The following is an 11,983-nucleotide window of genomic DNA, read 5'->3' on the forward strand; positions in this document are numbered from 1 at the left end:
CCGGTGCCTGGGAGAGGTGGCCGTTGCCTGAGTCCGGCTCCGTTGGCTCAGCACGGACTGGAAAGCTCAGCGCTGGGTCCGACGGGACCAGGCACACAGGCTGTGCCCAGGACCATCAAAGGCACTCCAGGGACACATCCTGGTTCCTTGGGAATGCAAGCAGGGACACGTAGAGCAACGGTGACATCTGAGACGTGGGCAGCCACTCCCTCAGATGGAGGAGGACTTCTGATGCCAGCGCCACCACCCCAGGGATGCAGGCAGGGTCCCCTGGTACCCAGGCCATCATCTCAGGGATGCAGCCGGCACCTCCAGGGAGCCAAGGAGAAGAAGCAGGGGGTCCCCCAGCCACTGGCAGCGCTGGCAGTGGGGTCAGCAGAGACTCGGCTTGTCTGGCGCGTGCCGTGTCCTCACAGCCTGCTGGGATGTTGCAAGAGCCGGGAAAGCAAAGTCACCGCCGCTCTGCGAGCTGCCCCCGCATACACATAACATACACATACACATAACAGGGCACTTCTTCAAGCATGAAGGCAGCAGACCCTCTGTTGTACGCAACAACGCCGATCACTTCATTTATCCTCCCTTTATGCCTCACCCAAAGTCCCCCTTTGAGCTGGCTGTGTCCATCCACATGGAGCCTTTTTTTGATAAATGTAGCTATTTTTCTTGACTACTGTGAGTGCCACCTTTGGTGCCTGGGCAGTATTTGCTGAATCGCTCCTTTAACAGACTTTGCCAGCGATGCCTAAAAGTACTGTTTTGCAGCTCAGCTTGGCTGCCAAAAGCACAGCCACCCTGAAACGCTGATTGTCTTGGTTATTGCCAGGCTGCTCGTGGGGTGCAGGGGTGACCTCTTAGGCACCCTGGATCTGCTTGTGCCCATTTTCCTGGGGGTCCTTAACGATGGACATGGAGGGCCAAGGAGATGTGGGAAACTGCTGTGACACCAGCCACAGCCCCGATGCCGGCTCGGGAGCGTCTGTGTGCTGGACCCATCATCCTCCCAGGATGCAGAAGGGGACAGCCGGGCACCACCTGCCCTGTCCCTCATGGGACACCGTGGGTTGGGGGTTGTCAGGACCCTTGTGTGTTTTCCAGCTGACCCCATCTGGAAGGGAGGACTGGGGTTATCCTTCCTATATTTTGACTACGGGGACTGCAGAGCCCACAGGATGGTGGGACGGGGACAGTAGCCCTCCTGCCTTGTGCCAGCATGTCTGGGCAGATGCATTTTTTCCCAAGCATCCTCCTATCAATAACCCACTTGTGTTTCTGGTTGATGATCCACCAGCTGACCCTGGCTGGTGGAGCAGCTCTGCCTGCAAACTCTCTGCTCACAGCACCATGCTGACTGCATGGTCATAAGACCCTGGAAAAATCATGAAATGAACCAAAATCCAGTATTTAGTGCTCCTTTTATGGAGCCTTTCCTTTCCGGGCCGCTCCAGCGTGTGTGGTGTTGCAGGGCTAGAAGCTGACCTCTACTTGTTCCCATTAAAGGCAGCAACCCCTCTGCAGTCTCGGCCCTCCGGGAGACAGGGCTTGGAGGAAAAAGCCAAACTGCAACACAACCTGGCAGCCAAAACCACAGGGAACCTCCCGTTTTGGTAAAAGCCCCCCAGTCCCTAACCCCGGCAGCCTTTTCTCCTGACGTTGCAGGGATTCTGTGCATTGTCCCCCAGAATAAGGCTCAAGGGAGCTGCCTGGTAAAAAGGCAGCCAGAGGGGATGGCGTAAAAGAGTCCAGCAATACCCACTGCTGCAGGGGACGTGGGTGGTAAAACACCCCTGGAGTGGCATGGCTCATGGCACAGCAGGGACGGGTCACAGTGACCGCGGAGGGTCTACAGCAGGTTTGTGTGCTTCCCCCGAGGGGCTGGTGTGGGCACCGGGGAAGGGGGGACAAGCCATTTTGCCCCCACATCCAGGGGTTTTGCGCAGCCCTGGTCTTGCTCATCATCTGAGGCGCTTGCCTTGGGCTGCCCCCGGACTCACTGAGCTGACGCTGTGTTGGTGGAGGGGGGAAAGAAGCTGAAGGAGGCCCTGGAGAGTGCAGTTGCCCTCCCAGGTATGGGAAAACCCCATGCACCGTGGGGCTGTGTGGCTCGGCCTGGACTGGACGAGTCAAATCCCCAAGTTTTGCTGTCAGAATAAGGCTCCAAGGGCTCACACCAGGCTCGGGGTCATTCCTGGGAGGGTTTGTTGGAGGCAGAGGCAGGTGGGTGCTGTGATGCCCAGGTACTGTGCAGGTGCCTTCGCAAAACCGCAGCATCCGGTGGGAAAACAGGCATTGGAGAGGGGTTTGGGGATGTACCCCGTTGTTCCTTGGTGTTTGATAAGCATTCGTCATGTCAAATGACTGGATGTAAATTTCTGGTCATCAGGAGGATAAGCAGATCCCATCCGTCCTGGTGGGGAAGAGGCAGCATCCCAGCTGGTGGGGACCACCAGCTCCAGACCTTGGCACCCCTGGAGAGGCAGGCCCAGGGCTTTTTTTTACGGTGCACCCGGGTCTTTTTTTTTCCGAGATCTTTTTTGATCCGAGAGTACCACCTGCTGGGCACGGCAAAAAGCGCTGAGGAGAAAGCTGTCGGAAGAGCTTCTGCTAGGTGTTTTGGGCTGTCTTGGCTAAATCAGCAGCTTGATGGTGGGTCTGCATCCTGCCAGGTGCCTGACAGGCAGGATGGAGACATGCAGAAGGAAAAGACACTTATTTTCCCACTCTGAATTCAAGTAAAGCAAGTATGGGAAAAGATGGACCCCCTTAAAGGGCTTGGGTGCCTCCAAACTCATCCATCTTTTCCATCTATGTGAGTTTATTTTGACAGCACGGGAATGGATACAGCTAAGACAGGGGCCAGGACCCTTGGACCCTCCACCCCTTGGATTTACTTTTTCCCCTCTTCCCTTCACCTGGTTCCCACCAGTGCCAACTATTCACCATGTTTGAGCCGGGGCTGGGAAGTGGTGGGAGGAGAACGGGCTGAGCAGAAACTTGGAGAAAGCCTCAGATTTGCAGGTTGAGCCATCGCTAAGGAAAAACCTGGGGGAGTTCGGGAGGACTGGCTGTGTCGTGGGAGGGATGGGGCAGGTCTCCCCAGGTGAGGGACGCTTCACCCAGCCCATCCTTTCCAGCAGCCACCAGCCATGTGGATGGGTTGTGGCTGCATGGCAAAGCTCCGCGCGTGCATCTTGCCGTCAGGAATAAAGCCATGATTTTTCTCACCGGGATCCTCGCCCTCGTTGAGAGAAGGGATGGAGGACACGTCTCTGCTCATTGGAAATGTCCCTGCTTCATCTCTTATGATTTGGAGAAGTGCAGCATGGATTTGTTATGGAAATATCGAGACCTATAGTGAATATTTGCCTGGCACCAGGCTCACATATAGTTCGATCTTCTGGCTTTAAATGTGCTTTGAAAATAAGCACTTTCACGTAACTATATCTAATATTATTTTCCCTCCTCCCCACCTGGTCGGTGACAGTGGGAAGTTGGGGTGATGCTGTGGAAGACAAGGGCTGTCTGCAGCATCCTCTTGTCCTTGCAAAAGGCTGCAGAGCTCTGCCCAAAAGCCATCGCAGTTTTAGTGAAGGGACCCCCGGCCACCCCCGCCTGTAGGGAGGGCCGTGTCCTCTTCTGGGTCAGAAATGTCCCTTGTTCCCTGGAAGCCACCAACCCCAGAGCAGAGAAGGTCCCAGCTGTGGTCCCTGGAGAGAAGCTGAGCCTGATGCTGCCTTCTTGCTTGGATAAAAGGATCCTGGAGACCTTGACCCTGCACTGGGTTTGAGGGGGCTGAAACACTGGCCGTAAGCTGCATTGCTTAAAGCCGGAGAAAAACACACAGGCAGCGTATAGGGACTTGCTTTGCTCCTGAAACTGGTTTCTTCTCCCTCAAGCACCAGCAGACTCAATCCTGTCCTTCAGGAAAGATGCTGCTGCATGTGGAAGTGGGGCAAAGGCAGCGAGAAGAGCCATGCCCAGGAAAGAACGAAACTGCTCACAGAGCCAGGGCTGTGATATGCCAAAATCCCTTTGATTTTGGCGTGGTCAAAGCGGCAAAGGGAGGCAGACTCGTTTTTCCAGTGCCTATGTATAGAGCCGTGAGCTCATAGTTTCCGACGGCGGGGAGCATTCAAAGTATGGGAAACAGGAATTTCCACCCCGCCTTGGTGCTGGCAGAGAGCAAACTGAAGCTGGGGAGATGCTCGGCTGCCCCAAATCTGCTCTCGCTGGCCCAGATCACTCATTCAGCAATGGAGATCTCGGTGGCTGCAACCCTGGCACCTCCAGCAGCTTCAAGGAGGGGCCAGGGAGGGGGATGGGGATGCCCACCCCAGGGGTGACTGTGCAACCTCAGCCCCGGCACGATCTGTCTGGAGAGGTTTCAGCCTCAATTTCTGGACCATCCCAAGAAAACTGGGATAACGAGTGGAGTGGCTTGGTCCCTGATCTTAAGCGGGGGGTGTGGAAGGTGTTGACATGCTCCGGGTCTCCTTCCAGCGAGGGACAGGGCTTCACAGCTTGAGACATCCCCCCCGGGGCATGTCTCCCACCATGGGTGCTCTCTTTTGGCAGCTGCCCCAGTGCATGGGACGGCTCGGCGGGGCTGCACCTCCCCTGCTCCTTCCAGAAACCAGCCCCATGTTGTAACTGCTGCAACCGCTGCACCCACGAGCGACTGATACTGCTGCCCACGCCTGCAGCCGTGCCGCAACAGCCAGCCGCACGAAACCACCCCTCCTGCCCATAGAGGAACTCCAGGGCCCATCTCACTGGGGTTTGGGTGCCAGAGGTGCATCTCCTCTTCTGCCTGCCCCACGGATCCTGCAGAGCCTTGGGCATCTTCTTGGGGCGGGAGGACCGCAGGGCTGGGAATGCTTGTGCGGAGCATCTCTCTGCCCCAAGGCAAGGCTCCCCGCTATGTCAGGGTTCTACGGAAGGCTCTCCATGATGGAGACTCCAGGCCCTCCAGCCCATTGGGGCCCCTTGATGGTTCAAATCCAGGTCCCGTGGCTGCACTGCCACAGCCAGAGCTGGGGAAGGCGTGCAGGCGGGGCGCCTTGGGGTCACTGTGCCTGCTCTGGGAATCTCATCCTCACATCCCTGTGGAGCCGCTCAGCAAGCCTGAGTGTGGGCTGGCAGCCCCGTGGCCACTGGCCGGGCTGAGGGGTGGCAGGGGTGGCTGGAAAGAGTCGAGACTGTGGGAGGAGTGACCCACCCCGTGGCAGTTTTTTCAAGGTTTTGCAGGGGAGACACCTCTCAGCTTCTCGCCTGGGGGTCGAGCGAGGGATGGGCAGCACCCTGGGACACATGTAAGGCCACAGGGAACCTTCTTTACGTGTGTTTCCAGCCGGCACCTGGCCAAACAGTGACTCATGAGCCACCTGCGGCTGCTGAGATGGCCAAGCTCGGGGCTTCTGCCTGCCCTGAGCCCACAGGGCTCCTGCCGCTGCCTGGACTGCAGTTCCCAAAGATGCTGGAAACCCCCTCCAGGGCAGGTTCAAGGCAGCAGTGGCCCTCGAGCCTGCTGGAGTGTGTTTGCTGGGCTGTGTGCTGCCACACCGGTGCTTGGGTGAGCGTCTGATGGTGTAGGGCGGGGAGCGCAGGGCTGGAGTGCGGAGTGTTTGGGGGATGAGGAGGGGAGGGGGCGTAGGGATGAAGATGTGGCCAGGGCGAGGAACAGGGAGCTGTGGCGTCTGGAGGCAAGAATTGTTTGGCAGGAGCCCAGCCCTGGTGCAGGGTGCTGCCGGTCACCCTGCTCTGCAGCAACAGAGGGATTTTGGGCTCCCGACATCCCCTTTAGTGACCGTTTCATTGGGGTTTGAGCTCAGGGATGAGCCCGACTACAGGTGCCCATCACATGAGGGAAAGCAGGCAGGACCGTGCTGCCTGTCCCTGCCCTCCGACGCCTGACACTGGCTCCTCGCCCCCTCCCTGGCCAACCAGGCAAATATCAGGCCTTTAAAACGGGGAACGAGTTCCTCCACATTCAATCCCCGGGAGCTGGCCCTGTCCCTGCTCCAGCTTCTGCGCAACGCGCCCGCATGACACGCGCAGCCAACACCTCCGTGTTATATAGGTGTCCCAGTCCTCTCCCCAGCTGGTGCTCGGTGCTGGGGCACGGCCAGCCCCGCTTCTGGGGACAGCAGTGGAGTGCATGGAGGGGCTCCTGCCCTGGTGCCCTGCAGCAGGTAAGGGGGCTTTGGGGGCACAGAGGAGCTGGTGCACAGGGTCAGGGTCTCCTTCTGCAGCACGTTGGGGGACCAAGTCCCTGATCCCTCTTAAAGCAGAGCAGGAGCCTGCATCTTTCTTCTCTTTGATTGGGAGGGGATGGTTTGTTGTGTTCTTGTGACCGTCCTGGCGCAGGGGATGGCTCCCAAGGAAGAGGAGGTCAGCCAAGGAGGGGATGGCAAAACCTCCAGAGGCAGCTGTGAGGATGCCCATGGGCACAGTCATGCGTGAGAAAAGGGGTGCAGGTTGGGTCGGGTCTGACAATGCTGCAAGGTCTGGAAAAACCTGCAGGTTTTATGAAGCTCAGGTTTTAAGAGAAAGGAGCTGAGCTGAGCTGAGCATCCCTCCTCCCCTCTCCCCTCTCTCCTCTCCCCTTTCCCCTCTCCTCTCTTCCTCCGCCCTTCACCCATCTCCCGCTCCCTTCTCCCTTTTCCCCTCTCCTCTCTCCCTTCTTCCCGCTCCCCTCTCCCTTCCTTGAGCCGCCGCATGAATGCTCCCTGCCCTGGGAGACGCACGGCAGAGCTTCAGACCCAGCCCAGACGCGGGTCTGGGGATGCCAGCGGCCCCGCGCTCCCCCTGGCGCCCCAGGCTGGGGCAGGGGCCAGGCGGGATGGCTGGGCTCTGCCCTCCCCGCTCTGACTAAGAGGAGACGCCGGGCTCCGGGGCTTGCTGACCGCACCATGCTCCGGCGTGAGGAGCACAGCCTGGAGATGGCTGTGGCCTGGCCACCAGCCTGGGACATCCTCCAGCAGCCTGGAAGGAGCCTGGCGTGGGTGCTCGCTGCCTGCCCCGGGTCCAGCACGCCCCCTCTCCATCCCCGGGGGGTCCTGTGCTCCCACCTGTCCCACTGCCCTGGCCTCCCCCTGCTCCCGCTGGCCCCTCTGTGTCCCCTGGGATGGGAGCATCTCCCTTTCCATGGCAGGTTTCTTTGTGGGATGGGAGTTCCCACCTCCCATGCACCTGGAGCTGGCAGCAGTGCACGGAGGCACTCGTGACACAAGCTGAACCTGCTTTATCTGTACCACGTGCTGAGCACGTCCATCCAGGGGCTCGTGCATGTGATTTTGCAGCCGGGGATTGTTGCCCCCGCTGGCTCTGGAGTTGGGGTCCTCCCGTCATCTCTCTCTTGCCCCAAGGGCCACACTGAGAGGCGTAATGCTCCTGAAAATGCCCTGTCTTGTTGAGAGGATGCCTAGTAGCTGTCAAGTGCATCTGTTAGGGGCAAGAGGGCAAAAGCAAGAGAGCAGGGAGGAGGAGGAGAGATGAAGAGATGGATCATGCTTATCATTTCAACCTTATTAACCCATCGTGCCTCTTCCTCGCAGCTGGGGAGCGCCTGTGGCCAACAGAGCAGGGATGTCTGAGGCCTCGTCCAGCAAGGAGGGACCCCCGGCCGAGTGCCCCGTGTGCTACGAGAAGTTCCACCCGCTGGAGGCCATGCACCGCCAGCTCAGCTGCGGGCACACCTTCTGCCACGACTGCCTGGTGAAGTGCTTGCTCTCCGCCAAGCTTGACGGCCAGGTCCAGAGCAGCATCATCTGCCCCATCTGCCGCTACGTGACTTTCCTCAGCAAGAAGAAGGCTCTATGGCCGCCCAAGGCAGGTACCAACCTCCGGGCCCTGGAGATGCCTCTGTCACCTTCCTCCTTGTCCCATCTGACCAAATTGGAGGCCAGCAACACCTTGGTGGTGCCCAGCCATTTTGTGATGCCAGTGCAGAGCTTCGACCGGTGCTGCAGCACGGGGAACAGCCCCATGGACTCGCAGGGGGTCCCAGGAGAGCTGGCGCGGGAAGCCCACATCTTTGTCATCAGTGACCATGGGATGCCACTGGTGGATGTGGACTGCAGCTCCCTGGGGAGGAGAAGCAGAACAGAAACACGAAGCTCGGTGTCATCCAGCTCGGCCCTGGGGGTGAAATGCTGCCAGTCGCCCATCGCCCTCGCCGTCCTGCTCATCTTGACGGTGGCCATGCTGGCGGCTGTGCTCCCTTGGCTGCTGCTGGTGAAGAGGGACTCGTAGCAGGGATGGGATCAGCTCAGATGCTGGAGGTGTCACTGATGCTGGGACAGAGCTAGGGCTGGGACCTCTCTCAAAAGATCCCATGAGAAAGTCCAGAAGCAGCTCCAGGTGAAGCTCTCTCTCATCTGGCCAGGGACTGAATGGACTTTCAGACCTTTCTGCAGATCTCCGGGTGCTCACAGTGTCGTCGCTGGCATTTTCTGCCTCTTTTGGTTAAAATGTGGCTGGTTAAACCCTGCTAGTGGGTTCCTCTAGTGTCTTAGCAGGGAGCATGGTTTCTCCTCCCGCACCCTGTGACAGCCTGTGCAGGGGGTGAGGGGGCCCTGCTGGTCCCTCCCCTCCATCCCAGCTGCCGGGGGGCTGTGACCGTGGCATCCAGGGACCCAGAGCCTGGGGACAGCCAAGAGCTCTGTGCATCGGAGGGTCCAGCTGCCAGGCCGTGGGACTTTGGGAGGACACCAGGCTCTTGGTTGGCTGTCAGGGTCATCGGGGTACGTGGTGCAGCCACTCTGGAGCAGGAACTCATGATGTTCTATCCCAAAAGTGTGAGCCTGTAGCTACCAGGCAACAAGGGCAGTGAAACCAAAGGAAAGAGAGTGCGATCCTGGTATCCATGAACTCATGCTCCCCTCCGTCAGCCAGTGCTACCCTCCCTGCAGAGTGATGGGGTGGGAAGGGACGCCAGCTCATCCCCCAGGCAGTCCCAGTCTTGCCCTCCCTCCCCTCTCCCTCTGTGCTCCCCAGGGTCGTGGTCATCCTCTGGCTGTCACAGGCATCCCTCCTGCCCTGGGGATCCAGGGACAGGCAGCAGGGTGTGGGGCAGGGAGATAAACCAAAGGTCTGGACTGTATAAGGGGATGGATTTGGGATCCCACCCCGCACTCCTCGCCAGAGCCCTGTGCCTTGGCAGAGTGATGTTTCCTCATCCCTATATCCAGCTCCTGAGGTTTTCCATCTCATTTTCACCCGTGCCAATAGGTTAGGCACCACTCATCCCCACTTGCCCCCTGGCTCTGCCCTCTTTGGGACCGGTCCCACCCAGAGGAGCCTCAGCCCCTCACTCCAGGGGCCCTGGTTTGGGAGGGGAGTGGACATCTGAGAAGTACTGCTGAGGTTTGGGACCTTCCGTGCCTGCTCTCAGGGTGGGGGCAGTGGGGGCTGCTGGTCACCCCCATGCCAGAGCCGCCCACTGGTGCTGGGGCCGCTCGTGGCGTTTTTCCCCAGCCGTGTGCCCCAGCGCAGCATCTGCACCCGTGCTACCACCTTTGTCCTCCTGACCCAGTCCCTGGCCCTGTGGGCGCTGCTTTCGGCCCAGTCATTCAGGAATGTGCCCTGAGGGCCCTGGTGCTTTCATGGGCACCCCATTGTGTCCAGGAGCAGGATGTCCCCCACCAGTGCCTGCGGGAGGGGACAGTGGGGTGGGTGGCTGGTGTGCCATTCCCATGCCCCTGAAGCATTCCCGCTGCATGGCAGGGCATCAGGTAGGACAAACGCAGCCAGCAGTGCCACCGAGACAGCTTTGGGATCAGACAGAACATCGCAGGGGAGCAAATAAGAACTGCGTGGGGCTGGTGAGCAGTCTGGGGCAGAGGAGGTGCTGGCCGCTCTGGTGTTACAACAAGGGCATGGTGCCCTGGCTGGGCTGCCAGCTGCCTGGCGTCTCCCTGTGATGCTGTTACTGCGTGCCCCCACCCCCTGCCTCAGTTTCCCCAGCCACACCCAGGGTGCAATGACACTGACCCCTGCATGAAGCACTGGGAGATGGCCTGGGGAAAAGTGCTTGAGACACCGCACTGGAATGGAAATCCTATTTCACAAGAGATGATTACCTGATAATGATGTGTCTGTGCCTCATTATTTAATAGTAAACCTTATTATTAGTCTGTGTGTCTGTATTATTAGGGTGACAGGGAACCAGCCCCTTGGCAGAGGGCTCCTGGGAGGTGGGAGTGTGCCCCCCCCCCGCTCATCTGCAGCCTGGGGGTCTCCTTGGGGGTAGAGATGGAGGAACCCTCTTTTGGCTGCTGTTGCTGGAGCCCTGGAGATATTTAGGCAAGGCACCGGGGACAGGAAAGAGCTTCCATGGCAGCACTGGGATGAGATGGGATGTCTCGTGCCACGTGGGGGTCATGGGCACCAGCAGGACCAGGGGAGAGGGGACCAAGGCTGGGGGTGTTATCAGCGGGGGCAGCCAGTGCCATGGACCGGGAGGTCGGCGGTGGGGGTCCAGGGGCACCGCCCCCTTCGGAGGCGAGGAGGGCGTTCACCACAGGGTGTCACTGCTTGGCCGGGGATGGCTGTCAGCGCTGGCACGGTGGCAGGACAAGCCTTGGGGAATGGCAGGCTGGACCCCCAGCTTTCGGTGGGTGAGAGTCAGGCAGCAAGAGGTTGGTGATTCCCTGGGACACCCTGTGCTGAGCATCCCCTAGTGCCGCTGGGGGTGGCACGCTCCTTGTGCGGGCACAAGCCAGGGCCTGTTTGCGCCAGCACCTGCTGCATCAGCCTGCAGTCACCTCTGCTGCTCGGGGCCAGCTGATCCCCCACCATCCCCACGTCCTCACCAGAGCCCGCTCATCTCCGGCTCAGGCTAGAGTAACTCAGTGCTTTGTTTTATCACAGTGACCTAACGGCCTAGCTGCAGCTTCGGGACGTGTTTCGGATGGTTGTGTTCTCTGCAAAGATCCCCGCGAGGTGGGGATGTTCACGCGGTGCTGCTTTGACACTGCCCCGTCCGTCGGCAGAGATGCCAGCATGGGGCTGTGGGCAGCTGGTCGCTCACTCACAGACAAATTTTCTTGGTGAGCAGCCCCATGCAGCACCTTGCACGCTTACCCTTAGCCGTAGGGTCCTGGCACACGGCTAGTGCTTGTGATTTAAGCTGGGAGCTGCCAGCAAGTGCTGGCGATGCCCTGAGTGCCCTGTCTCCATCACACCTGTACGTCACTGGTATTGCATCCCAAATGCCCCCCCCCAACACACACAACCCCCCCGGCCACCCCGTGACTCACATCGGCATCCCCTGCATGCTACTGACCTGGCCCTGCCCCGCTCCCCCTCTTGTCCTTTCCATTGCTGGAGAGGGCTGGTGTCTGCCATCCTGGTGATGCTGGAGCCATGTCCCCCCGTTCGCAGGTATGAACCCCATGGCCAGGCACTATTCTCAAGTTGCCGCAGGCCGCCCCAGGCAGTAACCTGTGGAGCGCACGGCCCAGGCCGCTGGTAGAGCCCATTAGGGCAATTATTTCCTAATGTGAGTGTGGGGGGGAAGCTAATGGCTCTCTCTGGCAGATAAGGCAGGCCGCTGCGCACTCACACAAAATTAAGGGTCAGCCCGTGGCATAGGCATAGCTAAAGGGCCAGTGACACATCCTGCAGGCAGCTCTGGAGGAGGGGACATGTACCTGGTGGACAGGGGCATTGTAGGACCCAGTGGTGAGGACAAAGGGCTCTCAGTGATGGGGCAAGATGCAAGGGTGGAGGTGCCAGAGGAGCCCAGGCCCCAGGGTGTGAGAAGTGTTTTCCCCTTTGCTGTGGTAGGAGAGGTCTCCAGGCCATGGCTCTGCAGTTTGGCCACAGGCTTAGATGAGCACAGACATGTGGTTCCTAACTTGACAGGCAGGGTGGGCAGGTCACCACTTTCGGGGTAATCGCCAGTCTTCTCTGACAGCTGTTGTACTACCGACTCCAGCCCTCAACCCACTTGCAGAGGGCACCATCTCCTGCTGTGGAC

General features: G+C 59.5%; 1 protein-coding gene across 1 annotated transcript; it reads left to right on the plus strand.

Annotated features, from left to right (window-relative positions):
* Positions 1 to 7,587: 7,587 nt before the first annotated feature.
* LOC134523499 (RING finger protein 222-like) lies at positions 7,588 to 8,253 on the plus strand. The gene has a single exon (XM_063352465.1). The coding sequence runs from the start codon at positions 7,588 to 7,590 to the stop codon at positions 8,251 to 8,253; it is 666 nt and encodes a 221-aa protein (XP_063208535.1).
* The last annotated feature ends 3,730 nt before the right edge of the window (positions 8,254 to 11,983 follow it).

Source organism: Chroicocephalus ridibundus, chromosome 14 (genome assembly GCF_963924245.1).
Source record: "Chroicocephalus ridibundus chromosome 14, bChrRid1.1, whole genome shotgun sequence".
Classification (NCBI taxonomy): Eukaryota; Metazoa; Chordata; class Aves; order Charadriiformes; family Laridae; genus Chroicocephalus; species Chroicocephalus ridibundus.